The 27,342-nt window shown below is 41.9% G+C and overlaps 1 protein-coding gene across 15 annotated transcripts in view; it reads right to left on the reverse strand.

Moving 5' to 3' along the window:
* The window catches only part of SCRIB (scribble planar cell polarity protein), a 2,800,411-nt gene that overhangs the window by 2,736,034 nt on the left and 37,035 nt on the right, over positions 1–27,342 (reverse strand). For all 15 annotated transcript variants that reach the window (XM_044067477.1, XM_044067487.1, XM_044067486.1 and 12 more), the window contains exon 3: positions 25,641–25,715. In XM_044067477.1, the coding sequence (XP_043923412.1) occupies positions 25,641–25,715 (75 nt within the window). The remainder of the gene's footprint in view (positions 1–25,640; positions 25,716–27,342) is intronic.

Consider the following 27,342-nt stretch of genomic DNA (forward strand, 5'->3'; position numbering starts at 1 on the left):
AAAACCCGATTTTTTTTGCTGATATTGTGCATATTTTGTACCTTTTTGGTACAACAAATCACAATATCTTGGTGAATGTACCATGTAGACCAATACAATTTGTAATTAACTGGTTTGTATGTCAGCTTTAAAATGATACCTTAACCATTACTGTGTGATGCTCAGTTACAGAGATATTCACAGAAATATGATTAATATTATACTTATCATAATTGATAAAGCATAGTCTCATCACCTGTAACAGACAGAGGCTACATATCAGTGTCCAAGTTGTGTGGCTCAATGTCAGCTTCAAAATGAAGCATCATTTGTGTCACCATGCTCCCTTGCAAAGATATGGGCATAATAATGAGAACTATTGCAAATGTATAATTTTCATAACCCTACAAAACTAAAACTGTGATATCTGCACATGTGTACAGCATACAGACATAGTTCTTGTATCATGTTGTAAGGACTAAGATAGTCAACAAAATGAGGTATCATTTGGCACAATTACATGCTCCCTAGCAAAGTTATTTACCAAAATATGAAAAAAATCATCATTTCCATAACCTAAGTCCTAAACAAACTGTGATAACTGTGCATGTGTACAGCCCATTGGCGCAGTTCTTTTACCATGGTGTAAGGACTAATACTGCCTTCAAAATGAGGTATCACTTTAGCAGATTGACATATTCCCTTGCAACGTTATTTACCAAAATATGAAAAACATTCATAATTTTCATAACCTTCATCCTAAACAAACTGATATTTGTACATGTGTACAGCATGCAGACAGTTATTTTATCATGCTGTAAGGAATAACACTCTCTTCAAAATGAGGTAAACTTGACACAATTACATGCTCCCTAGCAAAGGTATTTACCAAAATATGAAAAAAAATAATAACTTCCATGACTTAAGTCCCAAACAAACTGTGCTGCACTCAAAGGTGTCTGAAGTGTCCCCATATCTGTGCTGGCTACCCACTCAGATGGCTGATACCACTACTGTCTCATGACCTCCTTCAGTGTCAGCAGCCTGCCTTCCCCCTGCTTTTTCCATTCCCATGTGTCCTTTTCAGCAATGGACATAAGGAATCAAAGGGCTAATGTATCGTCTCTTGCCCTGACCTAAATAAACTTACTTTCCCTGAAGGGAGGGAGAGTGACAGGAGAGCTACAGAGGGCATACACGAGAAAGGTAAGACTTAGCTAGACCTTTTCTTGCTCCATGTGTCCTTTCAGGAACACTGGCATCCTTGAAACCATGCATATGCAGGACAGAAGAGATACCAAATTCTGGCATGTGCATTCATCAATGTGATAACGACTTTTAGTAATGGAACGGTGAGTAACGGTGGCAGGTGCTGAGGGTTTTACCTGACAGGTGATAACTCAGGGTTACATACTGTAACTGCACATATTGTCACTTAATAATGTGACAATGTGATAATGACTTTCATTTCATTACTAGAAGGCTCTGCATGTTCAGACCAAGGTGATAATTGCTGCACATAACCTGTTGAGCAGAAATTCTTTACATTACAGGTGTAATGCAAGACTGAGTCATTACCATCTGAGTAAATCAGTAAAAGTAGTAATAGCATTTATATCTTCTCTATCCCCTGCTATAAACACAGCAAAAATAAATGAACACAGCCTACTAGAGAGGGCTGCAATGAAATGAACAGTATGTCCAAGTTTTGCTAAAAAAAATATTGTCCAAGTCATGTGCAACACTTCCAAAGCAGTTTTTGTTTTTCTTCTGAAAATCACACCCAGCAAACCTAAAACAGAGTCTTTTTTTCCCAGGGACAAGCCCCCCTCCCACACCCTTGATGTGTGGGACCCCCCCCCCAACTCCTTGACTTACTTTTACTAACTCTACAATCATACATCACTGGGGAAAGGTGCATGCTTTCAGCAAAATCATTCTGGAGGTTTGGAACTTGTGGAAATTAATTCTGCAATGATGTCACATTTTTAAATATGGTTTCAACTGCCAGATTTCATTGCATGAGACCCATATTGGTGTCTCTGACCATGATTCAACTTGGAGGCAAATACCACTCCCAAACATCTTTTCTGTCTCTCTTTTCTGGGCTAACCCTTCAAGATTGTATGCTTCTCTTTCACTGTCCTTGTCAGAGAACAATCTTGCTTATTTTTTGTTTGTTTTTTCTCAAATTCCAGCAAATGTTTCTGCTTTGCCTGTCCCAGCAAGTTTGATTGACTAATATTATAAATAATACTTTTGTTACATATCTGAAAAGAATGAAATACACTCTCTATTTCATTATTTGTAGAAACAGAAAATTCTTTAACAAATTTGTTAGTAGACTGTCGAATAAACTTAATACTTGGAAGAATACTGGTGTCCAACTATGAATATGCATGTAGCCTGAAACTATCACAAGAATAAAACAATTCATAGGAATCAAAAGTAGACAACTCAATATCAGAGAGAAATGCTAAAAATATTAACCAATTTGCATTGCTATTAGAAAGCGCTGGGAAGAAACTGCCTATTGCCAAACTCTTACGGCCTAGCAACAAAGGGGTTAAGATCTGGTTCCCCCTTGCTTATGTACCAAACCACAGACATATTGTCTGACTGTATTGCAATCGTCCCTAGAGAGAAAGAGTCAAGTACTTGCAACTTAAGAAGCACTGCTCTCATCTCTAGGACATTTATATGCAAGTGAGCCTCGTGTTCTTGCCATATACCTTGGACTGTTCTCCCCAGATAATGCCACCCCCCATCTGGGAAGTATCCATGATCACCGTAAGCTAAAGGTTGTTGTGGAACAAAGTGTCTCCCCCTATGGTCACATGGTTGGAGTGTATCCACCATCTTAAGTTGTTTTTGCATTATTCCGTTATCTTGATCAGGTGAGACATAGGAAGTTCTCTAAGTGACCATTGGGTGAACAACAGCCATTGAAGGATCCTCATATGTGCATTCTGGCAAAGGGAATCAGTGTTATTGTGGAAGCCCTTTTCCCTAATAATTTTAGAACCATCTTTGCTTTCATCTTGATCTTGGGAAGAAGATGAAGTATCTGTTGCCTGAGTGCTGAAACTCTGCTGGAAGACGTGCTACCAGAGAAGCAGTGTCTAGATCTGTGCCTACAAATGTAATATGGTGACAGGGCAACAAGGCAGATTTTTGAAAGTTGACTAATACCCAATTGAGTGCAAATTTCCAAAGTCACATCCCTGGCTTGCTGGAGTGGGTCTATCAGCATTTCGAAAATGTAATAGGTCGAACCACTAAATGTTGAACTGAAATGATTGACCTATAACATTTTTGAATACCGATAAAAAAAAAAAAAAAAAAAACTAAAGGATTTAAAAGGGGGGGCAAGCCTCCCTGCACCCCCCATGTGGGGGGCTACAGCCCCGCTACTTAAATATACCAACTTCGAGACCGCACTACATTGAGGTAAACGGAAATCTCCCCTTACAGAGATTTCCATTTACCCGTCCGATGTTCTGCCCTTTCGGCATTCTCTATGCGACAATATCAAATTCGATATTGTCAGCATTCGAGATGCTGATAGGGACCTGCTGGAGTAGATGCTGGTGGTGGCAGACAGGAGCCAGTCATCTAGATTTGGAAACACTCGGAATTCTAGACGCCTACGGTGAGCTGTGACTACTGCCATGCATTTCAACACTCTGGGGGCTGTAGTGAGACCAAAGGGCAGAGCTTGGAACTGATGACTGGCTCTCAGACGGAAGCCTAAGTACCTTCTCGTTGCCCTGTTCATTTTTATGTGGTAGAAACCATCTTAAAGGTCTATCGAGCACATCCAATTGTCTTTCCCTAAAAAGGGAAGTATAGACTGCAGTGTCACCATTCGGAACTGACTTCTTGACAGATTCATTTAAATTGTTTAGGTCTAATATGGGTCTCCAGTCCCCTGCTCTTTCTGGCACCAAAATTAATCTTATGTTCTGAATCCTATTTTGTCTGCGGGGACTTCTTGGTTGACTCTCTTGTGCAGCAACTTTTGAATCTCTATAGTTGCTTGCTCCCTTAGATTGGGTGGAACATCTGGGATTGTACTGGTCTCTGGGACAGAGTAGAAAAAGGGAATGGAATATCCATTTGATATTATTCTTTGTAGCCACTTGTCTCTTGTGTTAGTTTACCAGGCTTCTGGGTACATAGATAAACGTCCCCAGACTGCCTCCAGAGCAGAGCAGTTGGGCTTCCTTTCAGGATCGCTGATAGGAATCACGGTCGCCCTGGTTCTGTGGGCCTCTTCTGCCTCTAGGGCGCCATCTACCGTTACCTCCCCTCTGCCGCTGGGTTAGGAGTCACCCCATGCGCCCTGGAAAACTCTCTGGGATCTTCTGAGCCACATTTTTCCACTCTTCTAACTTTTAGGATAAGGTCTTGAAAGTATGGAAAAAGTACTCCAATGGCAGAGAGAGTTTTTCCTTCCTGCTAACATCGGGTGAGTGTGTCTTTTACTTTGGGTCCAAAGAGTGGGAACCGTCAAAAGGGGCATTAGTAAAATTAGACTTAAAGGGCACCTCAAAATTGCACAAGCGCATCAAGGTGTGTCTCCTAAGGGAAACTCCCGAGCCCGCTACCTTGCTCGCTCCATCAGCTACGTAGGAGACCAGCCTTGTGGAAGAGGTGACTACGGAATTTAAGGTGGATAGCTGGGAGGAGACAGTTTCACCCCCGCAGCCAATGTACCTTGTAGAGTACCACCTAGTTCTTTCAAGAGATCTCTCTGTAACCTTGTGAAATGAGTGAGGTAGTTCAGCGATCAAAGAGTAAAGGTCGCTAACGAAAAAACACGCTTCCTGTATCTGTTCATTATTCGAGAGTCTTTGTTTGGAGAATGGACAGATGAGGATGTCTCTGAAAGTTCCTTCTTGGTGGCTGCTGCCACCACAGCAGCATCTACAGGTACCCCATTAGTGAGTAAACCCTTTCTGGATGGAGCTGATAAGAATTTGCTTGGCCTCCGAGGGACTGGTTCCATTGTGTCAGGTGACTCCCACGCCTTTCGACTGACCCAAGTCCATTAGCTCGTCGAAAGGCAGACACACCCAGGAGGCTGAAGGTTGAGATCCAAAAGCCTTCAGGTACACTGACTCCTCATCAGAAGGCATGGTGCCCTGCCAGCTGCCTCTCAGCTTCAGGATCTCTAGAATATCTGCGAATGAGATCAGAGGACAACCGCGGGGACCCTTCTGACTCCTCGAGCTCAGTGTCTGAAGTGACGGACATATCTGGCGAGTCTACGTGCTTCCTCTTGCAAGTTCTCTTCCGAGGGGGCTCCTCAGAAGGGCATTCTGGGGAGGCCTCGGAAGAGAGGGATTTGCCCAATGGGTGATCCTGAGACTCTGGATCTCTGCTGTCCTGTGGAATGGGTGGTGCCAAGACAGTAGCCGTGCCTTAGGGGGACGAGTGCTGGTATCCTTACGTGGAGCTGTAGGGACAGACAGCACACTCATCAGCTCAAAGGCGGATCCCGCAGGCTCCTAAGACTCCCTCAGCTCCGAGGAGACAGAGGAAGCCACCGGACCCAGCGAGATCGGTCCCGAGGCTGATGTAAGAGCAGAACTAACCCAGGACGACGGTCCAAGGGGTAGGCTCATCAACGAAGTTAAGGGCCAAGAATACCCCTCGGGGCCGACCGGGGAACCCCGGCTGCTAGACTCTCTGGACGGCGCCAATAATGATGGAGCAGAGGTCTGCTCCGTGATCACCTAAGGGGGTCTGGGAATCGACAGATCCACAGTAAGTGGTACCAAGCACTCCGGCTCCGAAGGTCCAGCTTGGCTCGGGGAGGAACAACAATGGGTACAATTGGTATAGTAGGCTCCGGGCCCCAATGGGTCGGAGCAGAAAATAATTTGGTTAGCGCCGGTGACTTCAAGAGTCTGCGCACCACCCATTCTATGTCGTCAGATAAGCTTCTGGTAGACCTGGAGGATGGGGATGGCGAACGAGACCTGTGCAAAATGGGAGATCTAAGTGTAGGGAAAACTGGTGAAATCCCCATAGACCGGCTTCGAGAAGAAGTATCTTGCAGCTCCGAAGACTTTGAAGCCGAAGAATCAGGCTTGTCAATCAAAATAATTTCAGACGGCTCCAAGGACTGTGGAACCGAGGAGGTAGTAGCCTTAGAAATTTTAGGTAACTTGACTGGAGGCTCCGAATGAGCCGATCTAACAGCTGATTATCTCTTTTGAGGTTTGTCCTTTTTTGGAGAAGGAACTGTGGATAGCTTCCTCAAAAGTTGGATTTAAGATCCCCTTAACAATAAATTTGTTTCTCCTTTCTTGAAAAACTTGGCACTGAAGGAATGACAGAATGTACAATCCTCTTGTAAATGAATAGCTCCAAGGCAATAAACACATATGACATGACCATCAGTGATAGACATCTTTTGTGAACACTTCTGGAATTTTTTGAAGCCCGAAGGTTATGTTCCCTCTTCTTTGGGTCTTTTAACATGATTATGACAAAAGACCACAATATAACAACAAATTGCAATTACTAAAACTACTAATATATAAGCTAACTACAGGAATACACTGAGGAGACAGATAAACAAGGGAAGATAATAGGGCCTCTAACTAAAACAGCCCTAAATCCCAGAAAACAACACATTAACTACAAGCCCTCTAACTAAAAAGTACAGTTTTGTACCTACCATAAATGTAGATGTCCGAACTGGATAGCATCTGCAGTCATAACAACTGGGTTGTCCTGTCGTCAGGCAGCCCTTCAGTCGGCCGGATTCCAAAGTCCGGGTCCGGCTTCGGCTGATGTCGCACTTCACCCGACGTCATCTTTGTTGGTCTTCGGGTATAAAGGCATCAGCAGACGCCATTTTCCTCAGTGTTTCTTGCCCCAGATGCCAGTAGCCCTCTTGAAGGCTAAAATTTGGATAGATGCCAATGTTTCCAAAAAGATAGAGGTAAACACAAAAATAAGCATGTATGTACATATATACAAACAAATACACCATAAAAGACTCCCCCCCACCAGCTAGCTATTAGGAGGGTAAACACCCTAGGAGTACCACAGAGGGGAAGGAGGGAGGGTAATCCTGACTGCAGATGCTATCCAGTTCGGACATCTACATTTATGGTAGGTACAAAACTGTACTATGTCCTTCATGGATGCATCTGCAGTCATAACAACTGGGTAGAATACCATAGCCAACTAGGGGAGGAGGATAAAAGTAGATTATGGTGTGTTTAGGATCCCTTGCAGTACAGCAGTGGCAAACCCTGCTCGGGATCTGGAATATAGAGGCAAATTATAATGCTTGGCAAATGTATGCACGGAGGTCCAAGTAGCCGCCTCAATAATGTCTTTGGTTGCCACTCCTCGTAAGAAGGCTGTGGTAGTGGCTGTTGCCCTTGTAGAATGAGGTCTTATGTTCTGTGGAATTGGTTTTCCATGGAAGGAGTAACAGAATCGTATGCAATTTCCTATCCATTTGGAGATTGTCTGTTTGGAAATAGCTTTTCCTTCCCTTCCTGTTGCATAGGCTACAAAAAGTTGGTCAGTCTTTCTGCTATTTTTGTTCTGTCCAAGTAGTAGCGTAGCTGTCTATGTACATCCAAGGTATGCAGTATTCTTTCCCTCTGTTTTGTGGGTTGGGAAAGAAGGTAGGTAGGTGGATTGCCTGGTTTAAAGACACTCTGGATACCACCTTAGGCATAAATGTAGGATTAGTCCTCATGGACACTATCTTGGTGGAAGATTAGGAAGGGTTGCACTGCCATTAAGGCCTGTAGTTCTGAAACCCTCCTTGCTGAAGTAATTGCCAGTAGGAAAGCAGTTTTCCATGACAGGTGTTGTAGGTCTGCTGTTGCTGCTGGTTCAAAGGGTGATAGTGTCAACTTTTCTAGCACAAAGTTTAAGTCCCAAGCTGGTAATGGTGGTTTCCTTGGAGGTTTTACATTCTTGATTCCTCTGAGGAACTGCCTGAGCAAAGGTGTGAAAAACAGGTGGATCAAAGCTGTATTCTGCTGAAATAGCTGATGCATGTATCTTGATGGAGGAGTAGGACAGGCCTGAATGAAGAAGTTCGGCTAGATACCCCAGAATGTTAGGCATATCTATGTTTGACACATCTTTTCCTCTTTCCGTACTCCAAATGACAAACCTTTTCCATTTTCCAGCATAGTTCCTTCTTGTTGAAGGTCTGCGTGCTTCAAGAATAATGTCTTTAACTCTTTGGGAAAGTTCTGGATTAGCTGCTGCTATGTGATGTTCCATGCAGTCAGTTGCAACGTTTTTAGGTTTGGATGTATGATGCTGTAGTTGTTCTGAGTTAACATCAAAGGCATCAGGGGTATTGGCCACATATTGTTCCGAGACATGCTCCTCAGCAGTGGGTACCAGTGTTGTCTTGGCCAGTTTGGAGCTATCAGGATTATCCTTGGACGTTCTTCCTTGATTTTTAGTAGTACTTTGTGTATCAAGGGAAGAGGTGGGAATGCATATGCTGTTAGGCCTTTCCAGCTGAAGGAGAGCGAATCCACTTTCCATGCTAGTGGGTGGAATGTCCTTGTGCAGAACTCTGAGCTGGTGATTGAGAGGTGATGCGAATAGATCTATCTGAGGCATTCCCATTTCTTTGAGATGGTCTTGAAGATGTCCGGGTGCAGCTTCCATTTGTGGGCATCTGATGTGGTTCTGCTTAATATGTCTGCTAGAGTATTTTCTTTTCCCGGTACAAATATTGCCTGTAACTGGATGTTGTAGCTGAGTGCCAGGGTCCACAGCTCCAAAGTCATTCTGCATAGGGGTATGAATGAGTGCCTCCCTGTTTGTTGATGTACCACATGACTGTGGTGTTGTCTGTCCTTATCATCAACTGGCCCTCTTGGAGAAATGGTTTGAACTTTTGGATTGCCAGTTTTACTGCCAGCATTTCTTTTAGGTTGATGTGCAGGTGAAGTTGATCCTGTGTCCACAATCCTTGCACGCATTTGTCCAGCATGTGGGCCCCCCATCCTAGGTCTGAAGCGTCTGTTGTGATGGTCTGGCTTGCTTGACATCTGCGAAAGGGTAGGCCTGGGTTTGACTGACATGCCTGAGCCCACCATAGGAACTCCTGCTTTAAGCATGGAATTAGTGGGATTTCTGTTTCTAGGCTGTGTCTGTGTTGGGACCATAAATTCTTTAGGTACCACTGTAGTTTTCTCATATGTAGTCTGGCAAATGGAACCAAGGTTATGCATGATGCCATGAAGCCCAAGGCCTGCAGTACTTTTCTTGCTGTTAACTTGTTCAGTTTTGTTAGTGCCAAGAAGTAAAGAGGGAGTTCTTTTTGTTTTTCTGTAGTCAGGAATGCCATTTGTTTTACTGTGTCCAATTCCGCCAAGAATGTCCTTGTTTGGGATGGTATCAGCCTTGACTTTTGTAAATTGACTGTGTATCCCAGTGCTTGTAGCAAGTAAATGACCCTTTGTAAATCTGTTGTCAGCTTGCTTTTGTTTTCCCCTTGTAGCAGGCAGTCGTCCAGGTACGGGTAAATTTGAATTCCCTGTAGTCTGCAATGGGCGATTACTGATGCCAGGCATTTTGTGAATACTCTGGGCAGTAGATAAGCCAAAGGGCAATGCTGAGAATTGATAGTGCTCTGATCCTGCAAGAAATCTGAGGTATCTTCTGCAGATTGGTCGAATGGGGACGTGCAGGTATGCCTCCTTGAGATCTAGAGTTACCAGCCAAGACTCCTTGCCCAACATGGGAAGAAGTTGCTGTAGGGTCAGCATTTTGAATTTTGGGACAATGATGTATGTATTTAAGGTGGACAGGTCGAGAATTGGTCTCCAACTTTTTTCCTTTCTTGGAACTAGGAATAGTCTGGAGTAGAACCCCTTTCCTTGCTCTGCTGTTGGCACTCTTTCCACAGCTCTCATGTTTGCTAACTCCATTATCTGTTGTAGTGCCTCTGTTTTTTGATTTGGAGGTAGATTTGGCATTCCTCTTTTGACTGGTAAAGTGTGGAAGTGAAACCAGTAACCTTGATCTATGGTTTGTAAAATCCACTTGTCTTTTGTTATGTAGTGCCAGTTCTTTGAAAATAAGGTTAACTTTCCGCCTAGAGGAGCTGCTATTTGTTCCCTGGTAGGCGGATTTAGGTTAAGTCACTGTGGTTGTGCTGATGTAGTGGCAGTGGTTGTGTCTGTGCCTCTGTTGTTACCTTGACACTGTCGCCCTCTGTAGGCACCTCCTCTGGATTGGTTTCTGCCTCTGGAACGTCTATTCCTGCCCCTTTGAAATTTTGTGGAGTCAGGAAAGGACCAATTTTTGGCAGGCCAGTTCCTGCTAAACCTTGGGGTTGAACCTGCAAGAAATCTTTAACCGTTTGAACAGATTTTGCCTTTTCTTCCATTTTCTTCATAACCTGCTGGGCAGGTGTACCAAACAAACTTGTCTTATCCATAGGAGCATCTAGCAACTTAGCTTTAACATGATCCGTAAAGCTTGCTCCTTTAGCCATGCATGCCTTCTTATCACTGTGCCAGTCATGGCTGATCTAAATGAAGCCTCCAGTGCATCATAGCCACATTTTAAGGAATGGTTGCTAACCTGTTGTATGTTATTTACCATTTCTAATACATATTTCTTATCAAGAGATTCATCAGTGGTTAGTTTTTAGTTAACTGATCAAGCATAAACTCTTGGTATTGTATCATGTGAAACTGACAGTTTAAAGCTCTAGCTGAGAGAGTAGCTGAAGTGTAGACCATTTTACCCCATCTGTCTAGTGACCTTGCTTCCCTTTCAGAAGGAATAGGGTTTTTAGCTGTGGTCGCGGCTACTGCCTTGGGACCCTGGGATATAGTTTCGGGGTCTGCAAGAGGGGCCTTGTAAAGGTGGTGATGAGTATCTGGCACCCTGTAAAATCTGTCTGGTTTGGCAGGGGCTGGGGGTAAAGAATCTGGAGCGGAGCAGACATCATTGAAAGCATCATCCACCACAGAGAGAACAGGAGGTATAGCTAAGGGCCTGTGCTGTGGGAGGTGCAGAAAGGTCCTAAGTCTTTTTCTGGAGTCTGAAAAATCCTGTTGCTGCCATTGGAACTGCTCTCGCATGGCATGTAATGTTTCCCCAAAGGAGAATTCTTCTGGTGGGGAAGCAGCTGGAATGGATTCTTCAGCATCAGAATCTTCAAAATTGGAGAAAGGAGCCTCTGGCTGGTCAGTTATGTCTGATTCGTCAGCAGAATCATCAGAGGACACTGGCTCAGGGGCTCTGCCCTAGGTCTCTTCTCTGGGGCTGAGAGGCCCTGTCTGGGTGAGATTGAGATCCTCTAATTAATGAAATTAAATCTTCTGCCAAAGTAAGCATTTGAGAACTAGAAGAGGGCCTGGTTGTGGGGGTTTAACAGGCACTGTCTTAGTAGTCTTGGCTGCTTTAGCCCTGGCGAAGGCCTTAATGGACATGGCTGCTGGAGGCCTAGCAGCACCACGTGCTGGGGTAGAGACATCCAAGGGAATGGTGTCTGATAAGTCAGTGGCAACCACCGTAGTGGATAAAATTTCTGAGGCCGATTCAAGAGTGGTAGCAGGGGCCTCAGTTGTAGAGATAGGTTCAGCTGTACTTTGATCAGTTTTCTCGGTTTCGGCCGAAACCGAGACACTCGCGGTTTGCTTAACCATGGTTTCGGCCGAAACTGCGGACCGCGAGTGTCGGTCTTTATCTTTGCGTTTTTTGGCAGATTGGGTAGTCGGAGGATCCGACGGCATAATATACGCAAAATCAGAACCGAAAAACTGTTCTGCAAATTCCGACCCGGCGCCTAAGCGTTCGTCGGTTGAAAGAAGCACAGGCCGAACAGGCTGCTACGTCGTGGGCTGGGCCTAAACAAGGCAGACAATAAGAGTGGAAATCTTTATGAGGTATTTGTTTCCCACAGGTTAAACAATTATTAACTTTTTCTGACATCGGCTGAGGCAAGAAAGAGTCCCCAACGGGTACTTAGCTTTAGAAGTCTTGTAGTATTCGGTAGAAGTAATCTCTGGATCCGACCGACCGGCACTTGCGAACAGCTTCTGCTTCGGGCGGCACGCGGCAAGAAAGACTGAGGAAAATGGCGTCGGCTGATGCCTTTATACCCGAAGACCAACAAAGATGACGTCGGGTGAAGTGCGACATCAGCCGAAGCCGGACCCGGACTTTGGAATCCGGCCGACTGAAGGGCTGCCTGACGACAGGACAACCCAGTTGTTATGACTGCAGATGCATCCATGAAGGACATCGGGCGAAGAGCTCTCTAACTTAAACGAGCTACTATTAAAGCTATACAAGACACAAAAATCACTACAAGGGATACAGCAAGGCCTACGAAAACAACGGCCAAAGGCAGCACCAAAGGGAATAATAGCTATAAAAATCTAGATATACTAGTTCAAAAGCTATGTAACTACAATGCAACAAAAAACATCCACTATAATATAGAAAGAGATTAAAGGTCTAATAAAGGTAATAAGTAGAAAAAATTTTCAAAACTTAGACACGGCCAAGAAGAGCGCATCCAACCTTGTAAAGCGACAAACAAAATCTGGGGAGTTACACCACTGCATTATGGGATACCTACGTGCCACGAGCCAAATTTAGTGTCTTTCAGCTGTGAATTCGGCTGAGTCGGAGCACAGGATCGGCTCCGAACCCATCATTTTAGGCGAGATAGGACAACATAACATTGTACAATACGCTGGTTGCATAAGTGTGCACACTCTTAAACTAATACTTCGTTGAAGCATCTTTTGACTTACAGTACTCAGTCTTCTTGGGTACACACCTGCCCATCAATTAAAGATACTCTCATTAACCTCAAATAAAGTTCAGTTGTCCTAGTAGGATTTTCCATGCATTTACTCAGTTGCCTGCTACAACAAAATCCATGATTTGCAGAGAGCTTACAAAGCATCAAAGGGATCTCATTGTTAAAAAGCATCAGTCAGGAGAAGGGTAGAAAAACATTTCCACAGCATTGGATATACCATGGAACACAGTGAAGACGGTCATCAAAAAGTTGAGAAAATATGGGACAGTGATGTCACAAAAAACTGGACGTCCCTCCAAAATTGATGAAAAGACCAGACGAAAACTTGTTAGGGAGGCTGCCAACAGACCTATAGCAACACTGAAGGAGCTGCAAGAATTTCTGGCAAGTACTGGTTGTATACTACATGTGACAACAATCTCCCGTATTCTCCATATGTCTGGACTACAGGGTAAGGTTGCAAGATGGAAGCCTTTTCTTACACAGAAAAACATCCAGGCCCGGCTAAAATTTGGAAAACAGTACATCAAGTCTCCCAAAAGTATGTGGGAAAATGTGTTATGGTCTGATGACACCAAGGCTGAATTTTTTGGCCACAATTCCAAAAGGTACTTTTGGAGCAAAAACACTTCGCATCACCAAAATAACACCATCCAGAGTGTGAAGCATGGTGGTGGCAGTATCATGCTTTGAGGTTGCTTTTCTTCAGCTGGAACTGGGGCGTTAGTCAAGGTGGAGGGAATTATGAATAGTTTCAAATACCAGTCACTTTTGACCCAAAACCTTCAGGCTTCTGCTAGAAAGCTGAAGATGAGGAATTTCACCTTTCAACATGACAATGACGCCATGCATACATCCAAATCAACAAAAGAATGGCTTCACCAGGGTTTCTGGTTGGCTTGTGTGATAATGGTTTTGGTGACTGTCACATCATCCACACATTTCAAGATGTAGCCCATCACCACCTCGTTGTACTCCTCCAGGTTGATAGACTGGTTCTCAGTAGCCACCTCCTTGAATATGATACCAAGTGGAGATCTAAAATAATAGCTAACCTTTAAATAAAACAGCTGCATTTTCTCAGTAATTATTATGAAACTATAATGCCTAGCTTAATTGACAATTTTTGGTGATCAACCAGAAAATCAAACATTTGCTGGACAGTGCAAACTTAGGATCAAGTTCAGATGTGTGTGTGTGTGTGTGTGTGGGAGGCGGATACAATACCTTACTGCATGATTTTCAATGATTATATAGGTTCACAGGATGATACTAGGCTATTGGCCCAGAGGTCCTTATAAGCCTAGCCAATAATTTCACTCATGTTCACACAAAGTCAGTACCCTGTTTCCCCTGTCCACATGGGGACAAATGTGGGATCCCAGGAGTATATTTTCTGTTTCTCATCCCATCGTCCAGGTTCCTCTTAAAGAGGGCTAGAGAAGTACTCTGCTTGACATGGACAGGGAGTCTATTCCGCGGAAGGGGGAGTTTTTGGGATAAGCTCATCAAGGTTTGTACAGATCTGTTTACAGACTGACTGCTATTCCGGTCTTTGTTTAATCACAGCTGCTCAGTATTTGGTGCCACCGTCAGAGTTTGGAGAATTTTGCTTGCATCTGAAGCCATCCTTGGCAAGCGAAAACTATTTAAGCAATAACCCATGGCTGAGTGTGGGTAATGCTGGATTAACCCACAGTTGGTGTCGTTTGGTCACAAGGGCGAAGCCCGAGTGACCAAACAAAGCCAACTGTGGGTAAATCCAGCATTGCCCAGACCCAGCCGTGGGTTATTGATATTCTACAATGACATTATTTAAGGAAAAAAAATACTTACTTTTCGTAATAATGTCTTTGTATAATGCCACAGTGCTGCCTTTCTGCAGTTTTCCAATATCCTGGGGCTTTTTCTAGTGTGTATAGCAACAAAGAGAGAACACACCACGGCCACTTAGCAGCTAAAAATTCTTTAATGTTGTAAGCGCTTTCGTGTCTTACTGGACACTTCAGACATTTAAAAACCATCAATATTTGTCAGATTTAAATATCGGCATCACAAGACAATTAACCAATCACTGACCACTCCATAGAATTTAAAAACAGTACACTCACTAGATCCAAAATATTGGTACTATAGTGAATATATATACATACATACACACACACATATAGTTACATTGTATACAATTCAGAGTGGCCACAAGATGTCACTATTGGCTTAACTTTTCCAATATAATATATGGAAGCCACTTTCTCAGTTTAAAAACTGGGAATCTTCATTGTATGCCCTCCATATTACATCACCTAGTAATATATAAAAATGAAATATCTATAAATATAAACAGATCTACATATCTAAATATATTTGTTTCCCTCTCTAACTCCTCTAAAAACTGTAGAATTAAACAAATTGGGACAAATCTAGTCAATGTTGTAGAGGGTCTACCTACCAGAAAAAGGCTTTAAACCGACCTTATCATTTAGACCCCAATTTCTATCAGCTTGTAGTCTGATGATCCACCTTGTCTCACGTTTGTCCATATAATTCTTAACATTACCTAATCTCATACTTTTATCAGTTCTATGGCTAAGAATTTAAATGTGTGTTAAATCATAGCTCAGTACAAGTCTTGCTAGAGCATTGCTCTCATCTTCTCTGTTAATGGCATAAATGTTTCCTTACCCATTCTCTACGGGTAGAATTAGTTTTACCAATGTAAAACACTGAACATTTTATGCACTTCACTAAATAAACTTAGTCTCTAGAGCTACAATCTGCATAATGTCTAAATTAATATTTCCTTCCAGTACTAGGATGTATGAAACTATTCTCATTGGCCATGTACTGACATTAGTTGTACTTTCTGCATCCAAAGGTTCCCATCTTGACAGACTGTCCCCTTCTATCACCTTGATTTTCTTAACACAGTAGTCTTTTCAGTAATTTATTATTTCTGTAAGAATAGCTAGGTCTGTTTTCTACCACACTCATGATCTTTTTGTTGCTCTTTAAAATCTCCCAATTCCTATTTATAATGTGTTGAATATCACTGTTCGTAGAAAAGGGCATCACCAATCTACATTTATTTACTTTAGATCTAGATGTTACTGTTTCACTTCCCTTATGATTCCTACTCTCTCTAAAATAGGGTTTGCCTCTGTTATTCCTATCTATGACACTATTATCTAATACTTTTTTACATTCATTTTCTTTATATAAACAAAGTCTATAACTTCTAACAATCTAGATTCCTTATCATTCCATCCAAGAAAGATGTTGTCCACGAACCTCATGTAGTATGAAATGTAGCAAGAGAACTCATCACTATTTAGTATATATTGCCGTTCCCAATATGCCATAACTACTACATGAGGTTCATGGACGACATCTTTCTTGTATGGAATGATACAGACTTTATTAATACCATCACTACGTTTTTGGAATTAAAAGGAAAATAGTCAACACAAAGAATAGAGTTCCTAGATGTATGGGTGTATAAAGAAGGAAAGATTTTACAGACAGATTTACACAGAAAACCTTGCAAAAGGAATAATTTGCTTCATCGAAATAGCATGCATCTATAACATATATATACAGAAACTTAATACAAGGGCAAGCCCTGTGAATATCTAGGCTGACAAGTGCTGATACTAGATGCGACTCAGCTGTTACTGACCCGATTAATGAATTTATACAGAGGGGCTATAAAGAAAATGAATGCAAAAAGTATTAGGTAATAGGGTCATAGACAGGAATAATAGAGGCAAACTTTATTTTAGAGATGGAAGGAAACATAAGGGAAGTGAAACTGCAACCTCTAGATCTAAAGTAAATAAATGCAGATTGGCGGTACCCTTTTTTACGATTAGTGATATTAGACACATTATAAATAAGAATTGGGAGATTTTTAAAGATCGATGAAAAGATCATGATTGTAGTAGGAAATAGACCTAGCTATTCTTACAAAAATAATAAATCACTGAAAAGACTACTCTGTTACGAAAATCAAGGTGACAGAAGGGTACACTCTGTCAGGATGGGAACCTTTGGATGTAGAAAGTGCAACAACTGTCAGTACATGGCCAATGAAAATAGTTTCATACATCCTAGTTTCAGAAGGAAATATGAACTTAGACACTATGCAGATTGCAGCTCTACAAATTTGGTTTATTTAGCGAAGTGCATAAAATGTTCAGTGTTTTACATTGGTAAAACTAATCATACCCTTAGAGAATGGGTAAGACAACAATTATATGCCATTAACAAAGAAGATGAGAGCAATGCTCTAGCGAGACATGTATTGAGCTATGATTTAACACAAATTTAAATTCTTAGCCATAGAATTGATTAATAAAAGTATATTAGAAAAACGTGAGACGAAGTGGATCATCAGACTGCACGCCGATATTGGAGTCTAAATGAGTGTCAGTTTAAAGCCTTTTCTGGTAGATAGACCTTTACAATATTGACTAAATGTGTTCCAATTTGTTCTTTAATTCTACAGTTTTTAGAGGACTTAGAGAGGGAAACAAATATATTTAGATATGTAGATCTGTTTATATTTATAGACATTTCATTTTTATATGTTACGAGGTGATGTAATATGGAGGCATACAATGAAGATTCCCAGTTTTTAAACTGAGAAAGTGGCTTCCATATATTACATTGGAAAAGTTAAGACAATAGTGACATCTTGCGGCCACGCCGAATTGTATACAATGTAACAACATATGTATCCATATTTACATACACTTTGAAAAATTTAATATTAGGAATGGTATATATATATATATATATATATATATATATATATATATATATATATATCTGCAGTGGTGGCGGTGGTGCCGCGGTAGCGTTGTCGCCTCACAGTAAGACATTGTCCTGTTTGATTCTCAGCTAAAGTGTCTTCTATGGAGACATGCGTGAATGGGCATACCTTCATTGAAGGTTGTGCATCAGGCTTGGCATGCTGATACGTAAAAATCTACTGCCAATCATTAGCGGACCGGAGTCCCGCTGTGGCGACCCCTAACCGGGAAAAGCCAAAAGATACAACATATATATATATATATATATATATATATATATATATATATATATATATACACACACATATATATATACATTTTTATTTTTTTATTTATTTATCATTTGTTGACCGGGAAAGTCCGACTAGGTTCCACAGAGCCTGTTTTCAGCGGAGGCCCGGGGAGAAACTCTCCAGATGTGGATACAATGTGGGCAATATATACATACACATACACACATACTTTTCTTTTATATTTTTCTTTTTTAAAGTTCTATGGAGTGGTCAGTGATTGGGTAATAGTTTTGTGAAGCAGATATTTAAATCTGACAAATATTGATGGTTTTTATATGTCTGATGAAGTGTCCAGGTAGGACACGAAAGAGCTTACAACATTAAAGAATTTCTAGCTCCTAAGTTGCCATGGTGTGTTCTCTGTGTTGCTATACACTTTTGCTGTGGACTTTGTCATTATTTCAGAGAGGCACTTGATTCTCCAATAGCTAGTTGTTTTTATCTTTTTCTGATGTACTGCGCATGGGACTTTAGTTCCCTCGCTTACACAGCACATCAGTGCTGTGCAGAAGTAGCAAAGGAAAAAGGAAGATCTCAGTTGCCTTTTTTTTTTTTTTTAATTGAAAATAAAAAAAGAAATCGGGAGACTTTTTACGTTCGGGAGAGCCAGGACAGACAAAATAAAAGGATAATCAGATAAGTCTCTAATTTTTGCAGATTATCCTCTTATTTTTGTCTGCGCCGTCTCCCTCATTCATTTCTGGTCTTCCATTTTCTTTTTTGGGGCAAAAAAGTAAAGAAAAAATTAGGAGATATACTAATGGGAAAAAGTCCGGGCGACTTGACCTTTTTCCGTTGGTATATTCTAGGATTTACAACTGGCACGCTGGTCAATCAGCATGCTTGTTTTTGAATATCAATAGCCAGTCATTGTATAATTTCTTTTGCACTTTTACCACGTGTTTTCTCTGCATTAAGATTACTGTGCCATTTATTTTTTCCTGCACTTACATAGAGTTTTAAATAGCATTTTTCCACTGCTGTAAGGACTGTTCTACAACTGCAGTGATCTAAGTACATTCTGTTTTGTTGCGGTCAGTGCTTTTAGGCATCTATTTTGTGGATCTCTACCACACAGGCTCCAAACAAGTCAATTTTAAATCAAGAGGGTTAAAAGTCTGCACTCTTGTGGCAGGAGAGGGCTAATTTCACCTATCTATTCTGGGAATTGCTGACGGAAAGCTTACTGTTTTGATTATTTGATTGGCCCAAGGGCAAATTTAGTTTAAAAGTTGCTTTTTTCAGCTTGTATATAAGCCTTACTGCATTTCGTGCAGTAATGGTTACCAGTACCCTGTACAATCACAAGCACTTAGAAGTTGTATTTTTCCCAGTAAAGACTCTCTGAAATTCCCACAGTCCCACACTGCTCAAGGAGCAACTGGCTTACTCTCTGAGCAGCATCGCCACATCAGTTAGCTGTAGATTACACAAGCAGCCAAACCTCCTCAATTAAACACCCCCGTATACTATTCCCTTGTAAAATGCACATTAAGGACTGACAACCATGGACAGGCACTTTCCTGCTATCTCTGCAGCCAGCTTGGTGGACATGGGCAATATAACAATTGTCTCCTTTACTGACAACTTAATTCTGGAACAAATGAATACATTAAGTGAGAGATGTAGTTACACAATGCTACTGTAGGCAAGACTCTCACATACAGATACAAAAAATGTCAGACAGGTTGTAATGACACACACAACACTCACCGCTCTAAGATCCAAACACAGAGACCCATACACATGGAGATGCTCAGCTCACATACAACTTACACAAACCTCAAAGAACACCCAGACACTGTTCTCAGCAACTCAGTGTGCAAACAAACAAGGTAATTCCCACCACAACGCAAATAACTACTCCACATAGCACCTCAACTAATGAGGCCATAAGGCATAACACCACAAAACCCATTGCGAGACACAGTAATGTCCATCTCATCAAGCTGAATAAGAAGAAGGTCATAGTTAGTTGCCTGTAAAGGGCCAGGATTTGCCAGATTATGCAAGCACTGAGGTCACTAAACCAAAAGTACCAGAATGGCTCACTGATTGATGGTCTATGTGGGTGCAAATGACCTGAGACATGTCTAAATGGACGATATGATGAGACACATGATTGAACTGAACCCCAAGGCTTGCAGTATTTGTCTTGCAGATAGCAGGGTTTTTGTGGCCACTTGTGTGAAGTAGGTTGTCAAATGTATTTGCTTTTCTGGCGTGAGGTAAGCCATCTGGGAAGTTGTATTCAAGCTTGCTCCCAGGAATATAATTTGTTGACAGGGTACAAGGTGTGATTTCTTTTCGTTTATGGTGTACCCCAGACAAGTTAGAACCCTTTTTACAAAGGCCAGATGATTCAAAAGTATGTCCTGGCTTTCTGCCTGAATTAGACAATCGTCCAGGTATGGGTATATTTGAATATTTCTTTGCCTTCAAAATGCAGTAACTGGAGCTAGGCACTTTGTAATAACCGGCGCACAGTAGATAAGCCAAAGGGCAGTGCAGAGAACTGATGGTGCGTGTAGCCTGCTTTGAAGCGTAGGTATCTTCTGCATGATTCCATGATTGGGATGTGCAGGTATGCTTCTTTTAAATATAGTGTTGCCAACCAGGCATCTTTGCCTAGCATAGGAATCAATTAGTGAAGAGTCAGCATCTTGAATTTTGGAATCTCCAAAAAGGTGTTTAGAGTAGACAGGTCCGGGATAGGATGCCATGAACGGTCTTTTCTGGGTACCAGGAAAATTCTCAAGTAGAAACCTTGCCCCTTTTCCTCTTCTGGTACCAGCTGAACAGCCCCCATGCTTAAGAGAGAAAGTACTTGTTTTTTGGGCCTCTGTCCACTGATTTGGGGGCAGGTCCGGCCACCCACTTGGTGTTGGCAACGTGTGGAAGTGAAATTTGTATCCCTGGGACACTATATTTAAAACCCATTTGTCCTGGGTAATGAGCTCCCAATTCTTTGCATGAAGAGCAATCTTTCCCCCCAAAGGAGAAGTCAGTTGATAAGTGCTTGGAAATTTTAAAAGGAAGTCATTGAGACAGCTTACCATAGGGGGGAGTTTTATTATTCCCAGATTTGGAAGTGGAGACCCCCACTGCTTAGTTCTGCGAGTCCCCTGGGACTGAAGCCTAGGGTTTTTGCTGTGTCTGGGTTTGGCTTGAGAAGACCTGGAAGGGGCCAGAAAAGACCAATTCTTAGAGGGCCAGTGCCTACTAAATCTAGGAGGCTGAACTTGTAAAAAAAATCTTTAACAGTTTGCATAGATTTAGCTTTATCTTCCATCTTTTTAAGAACTTACTCAGCCTTGTTGCCAAACAGGCAGTCCTGATTTAAAGGAGCATCAAACAATTTAGCTTTAACATGATCAGGCAAAGATTGCTTCTTAAGCCAAGCATGCCTTCTGAGCACAGACCAAAGTAACAGCAGCCCTGCAAGAGGCCTCTAACGAATCAAAACCACATTGCAAAGTATGTTTTCCAACTTGTTTGGCAGAATGCATTAAACCCTGTAATTCTTTATTTTCCACATAGTCAGGAATCAACATCATTTTCTCTTTAAGCAGTCCAATAACATGTTGCTGATACTTTAACATATGAAACTGGCAGTTTAAAGCCCTAATGGCCAAGGTTGCAGAAGTGTAAACCTTCTTACCCACTCTATCCAGTGCCCTGGAGTCTCTATCAGAAGGGGTAGGATTTCTAGCAGTAGAAACCTTAATGCCTTTGGGCCCCTGTGAAATAGTCTCTGAATCTGCAAAAGGATTTTTGAAAAGAAACTTGTGGGGCTCAGGGACACTGTAGTATCGGTCAGGTTTTCTGGGAGCAGGAGGCAGGGAATCGGGGGCCAAACTAGATTCCAAAAAAGCATCAACAATGTCTAGTACAGGAGGAATAGCTAAAGGCCTATGCTGAGGTAGGAGAAGGAAATCCCTAAGCCTCTTTTTTGAATTAGAAAAATCCTGGCTTTCCCAGTGGAAATGCTCCCTTAGAGTATGTAAGGTTTCCCCAAAAGAAAAATCCTCAGGAGGGGAAGCAGAGGGAATAGAGTCGTCTGCATCAGAACCTTCATAAGTAGGTAAGGGCAAATCCAAATCATCAAAAGAATCAAAAACAGAATCCTGATCAGGAGATTCATAATCAACTTCAGTCCTAGGCCTCTTAGAAGGGGGGGAGGGTTGGCTACTCCTGATTAGATTGATTAGATCTTCAGCCATTCTTCTCATTTGTTTTTTAGGCATAGAGGCCTGAGCAGGTGGCTTGGGCGTCGGTTTTTTAGACATGGATCGAGACTTAGACCCAAGTAAAGAAGGAGGCGTCAATTTAATATGCAAGTCCGTAGGCCTGAATACACCCTCAGAAGCCGGTGCCTGCACAGTGGCTCCGGACCCATCCAAGGTAGAGACATCCATGGGTTCCATAATTGAAGCATTGCGTGACATGGGTCTCAGTAGAAAATCAGAAGTAGCGGGTATCAGGGGCTGCGAAAGCGCCTCACTGAGTACTGGCGAATTGGCGACTGGCTTAGGAGAAGTGTCGCCGGCAGTTTTGGACCTCGGCGGCCTGTCTCTGTCTTTGTCTTTGTGTTTTTTTGGAATCCTGGTAGTCGGATGGCTTACAGACGACATTTCTAGACAATTGAACCGAGAACCGAAATATTTAGAGGTGAAAATATACAGACGACAGAAAGTGCGCTGATTAAATAAAGCACAAAACCAACAGCAAGGTAGGTCGTGGTCAGGGCCAAGGCAAGGAATACATTACGAATGAAAATCTTTATGAGGTATTTGCTTTCCACAAGTAATGCAATTATTAACTTTTACTGACATTGGAAAGGAGCAAGAAAAAGGATCCCCAACGGGGTACTTAGCTTTAGTTGAAGACTTCAGTTCTGAAACTCAAACGAAAATTTCAGGAGTCGGCCGACCGGCACTTGAGAACTGCTTCTGGTTCGGGCACCAGACGGCAAGAAAGACTGATGTAATGGTGTCTGCTACATGTTTTATACACCTGACAACCTGACGTCATGGAAGAAGGGACAGCAACCGATGCAGGACCCAAGACTTTGTTAATCAGGCCGACTGAGGGCTACCTGCAAGCAGATAACCCAAATGTAACGACTGCAAGTGAAACACGAAGAACATCAGTGTCAAGGTTGCCTACACCATCTCAATGCCATCTTTCAGAAAAGCCTACACGTCCTGACACTTCCTCTTTGGTGTGATGACTAGTACTGCGAGACACCCTCTTTTTTGCTTCTTCATCATCAACATTGGTGACCGGCAGCTCTACAAGTTGAGGTTATGTGATTCATTTTACTCAGGAGCTGGGGTACTGGTTTTCAAAAGGATTCCAAATTACAATGTTGAGGGTCTTTTCGTGGTTTCTTTATCCAAAGAAGGCTGCAGGAGTCCTTCTCTTGATGACCACAGCATCCTCTGTTTCATCTGTTTAAGATCTACAGCCGCCAAACTCAGTGCATGCTTTAGTTTCTCAAACAACATCTGACTGGAATCCACTGGTACCTAGTGCACAGGCATCAAACCTGCAACAACCTTTGACATAACCAGTTATTCGGCATACTGGGTTGCTAGCACTATGGGAAAAGAGAACAGCAAAGGTTGTGTCTGACAAGAGATAATGCAGGAAAGATCAACAATGGGCTGAGGCAATGGGAAAGAAGTGCTGAATATTATATCGGTACTGACAACGGCAGCAGGACAATCAACACCAAATACTAGGGTTGGGAGGGAAGAGCTATATTGGTTTGTTCTGCTTAAGGAGAAAGGGTAACACTGGTTACTGTTATTTCTAGTGGCAGGGACCAAAGATTGGCAACTTAATCACTACTGGAAAGGAGGTACTTGCCAGTGAGCATATTGGCACTGCAATGCTGTCCTGGCATCTTTAATTCTGGGGACAAAAGAATGAGCCACAGCATTTCATCTCTTACGTCCCCATATGACCCTAACCAGCTTGCTGTTGTCAATCTCTATCTGACCCAAGGACTAGGGGGATGCAACCTTCACAGACACTGACTAAAGCCATCATCAAGGGAAAGGCCGTCAATTAAACTATCATCTGTTGGTCCACTGATGCTAAAACTGAATATTTAACATGCCAGTATGTATGGCCACTGAAGAAGCAGATAAAGGACTACGCTTTCAGTGAGTCGATAAAACTTCCAAAGTAAACTCCTTAGGAGATGCAAACTGATGCTGACAGCTATTTCACACAACTTCAACCCATTGTTCAGAGAGATCTGGAAGTGATAGGAAGGCTCTGGCTCTCCATATGAGTTGGGGGTCAGACTACTACTACTGCTTAAAGGATAGTCAGGAATTGTACACAAGAAAACTGCAAAGCTCGTCTCATCATCATTTATGCATAATCTGGTTAAAATCTGGCAGATGGGGCAAAGGGAAGAATTGTATCTCTCACCAAGAAAGAATAAACATCAATGTCTATGGTTGACAGCAGCACTTTTTAAACAGAGGTTTTGGTGTAGTGGAAAAAGAACTCAATACCTGAACAAAAACTCTTCTCATGACTGAAGCTGATTTGCAGCAATGAAGAACTGATGAGCTAAGCAGCATCACAAGAACTAGTGGGAGGAACAAACTACTTAAGTTCCAAATGCCCAATGACCCTCATGCTGGCAGCACTGCCTGACTTATCAAAGATAACCAACTTCTTACCAGATCAAGCAACATATCTGAAAGTCTTTGGGGGTTACTTGTCCACTACGACAGCATCTGTTCATTTTACCACACTTAATACTTGGAAATGCTGCAGACTCACTTTGTTGGGGGGGGGGGCAGAGCCACAAAAACTGAAGTTCTTGTGCATAAGAAAAAAATCTCAAGCAAGTGGAAAATGTATGACATTCACAATGGTAAGAAGCAATAAAGAGAACATGCAAACTATTCAGTACAATCTAACAAAACCAAAGTTGGTACCTACTGGGAGGGAAGTCAGGGCTTTAGATGAAAGGATCTGAAAATGTTTTAGTGAACGTGCCCCTTAACCAAGATGTAGGAATGAGAGTTCGAGTCCATACATGCCATTACTACAATATAAATGCATGATGGGGGAAAACAAAGCTAGGAGTGGCCTACATAGACACAGTTCTGAAAGTACTTGTCTGCTTGTAGGAGTGCTCAGTAAAAAATCTGCAACATTTCCAGTTCCCACCCAGTTCCCCCACCTCCAAAGATTTTAACACAACCTCTATGGGCACAGAGGTGAAAATGTGCCTTTTGCTCAAGTCAAGTTCAAGGCTTTGTGCACTTAAACTTCACTCCTTGACGCAACTCTGAAAATTCTCAACACCTACATTTTGTTGATTTAAGGATAAGAAACTCCAGTCCTATGATCTCTGTGGCTTACTCTGGTATTCCAGCAAATTTTCCAGCATTCCTTTTATATTCAGCAATATTACAGAACTCTGTGAAGTCATTCTCGCCAACTTCAGAATATGTGCCGTGCATTTAAATGAGCTTCTTTTGAAAACCTCTGCAGAAATAATGGATGCTTCTAAGAACATATCCAATATTCATCTCCACTTTTCTGCAGTTTCTATATTACCTACCCTTGCCAGTCTCAAACTCTTTTCCAAAATTCAACCACTTAAAGCCATAACAAGTGCCCATACCTTCAATAGTCCTACTCACATAATGCTATCACATACACAATTGTCAGTTCGGTTACCCCCCCCCCCCCTCCAACAACAAAAATTCTCAGCAGGGAACTCACCGGTGGTAACGCAGAGAGTTGGTTTCTGTCTAACCACAGTTCCCGAAGATTTGGCAATGCTCCTAAAGTATCAGGCTAAAATTAAGAAAAAAAGGGAGAAAAAAGTGAAATTATACAACTGCACATAAGAACGATGCATTAAGTTCAGTTATCACATTTTAATACAACCCTAGCAGCACTTATCTACTCTTTTATAAACTTATTTTTAACTTGCAGTGTGACTTCTGTTTATTAAAAACACAAGAACCAGATTTTCTTCAGTTTCAAATATTGCTAGGTCTTTGATAGTGCAGGTTTGATAAGTATCATCACCCACTGACATTATCACAGTATTTTCCTGGAGGTGTGACTAACATAAGACTTAAAAATGTAACAAAATTGAAGTGCATCACTCTCAGACACAGAAATTAGACGTGCACAGTAGCAAGGCAGGCCAGTGCCTTCTAATTAATACCCATATGCCTGGTCTTCAACTTGTACCATTTCCGATTGTGCTACACAGAATACATACATCCTGTCCTGTGGTCTTTTAGCCAGGGCATGACACACTCACACGATGGTGAAGGGAACAAATAAAAAAACAAGGCTTTGCTAAGAGATCAGAAGTCTCCTGTAAATGTGAACTAAAGTACTAAGGGTAGAAATACAAAAGAGGACCCTCCTTGATTGGTCCCATTACTGGGATCATCCTTGCCAACAATTACAAAAAGGTAATTTATTCAAAAGATCCCACATTTAGGGTGTGCATGCACATGGGGCCACCATATTATATGACTACAAAAGCACCTACAGATCTAAGCCCATAAATTCACATGCAACTAATACCAGGTTCACTTCTTGTAAATCAATAAATAAATGGTTGTTACAGACTCTTCTAACAAGTAATATGAAATATATAATAGAATATCAAAATATATATAATTGTCCAAGATACGGGGAACTACAACAGCAGAAACTAGATGGGTGGGCCATCCAAAAACAAGGGGGCAGTGCAGAGTACGTATGAGCTACAAAAGAGGGTCGCTTCATAAATCAACTCAATTATAAAAGGACCTACAACTGGGCTGAATCCTAAGTATTAAACCATCAGGATGGAAGGACAGCAAGCCTGAACTCTGAAGTGCAGTTACACAAAACAAAGCTCAACTCTTACTGATGTAGTCAAGAAAATATGGCCTGGTGAAGGTTTATATGACAATCAAGTGGCTATGCTGTAAATGTATGCAATGAAGACCCTCTAGAAACAATATGGAGCCATGTCCATAGTGGGATGACTGCAAAATATGCAGCTGGCACAGAGCCATATGGAAGCAAACAATGATATAGTGGCAATCCATTGGGCAACTGCAAACATTTCCTTTCGCAGAAGGGAAGAGATGAATAGCTATTCAGTGAAACTCAGGGAGCATACTTCATGTAAAACCAGAGCTGGTGGTGAACACGCTGTGCAAAGGTCTCATTGTTTTTGTTTCTGTCCCAGCAAAGAAGAGAAACAGAATGATTAAAGGACAGTCTGGAAACTTTACAGAAGGAAAAGTGGGTTAGTTCTAAGATACATCTGAACCTTGTGAAAAAAATATGGTTCCCCACATAAGAGCCAGAAGCTGGAAGATCCTTCAGTCAGAGAAAACAGCCACCAAAAAGAAATTTTCCAAGATACAAACTTCAATACAACTGGATTGAATGGGGGGAAGAAAAGACA

The sequence above is a fragment of the Protopterus annectens genome, chromosome 3.part1 (genome assembly GCF_019279795.1).
Source record: "Protopterus annectens isolate FY-2018-M chromosome 3.part1, PAN1.0, whole genome shotgun sequence".
In the NCBI taxonomy this organism is placed as follows: Eukaryota; Metazoa; Chordata; order Ceratodontiformes; family Protopteridae; genus Protopterus; species Protopterus annectens.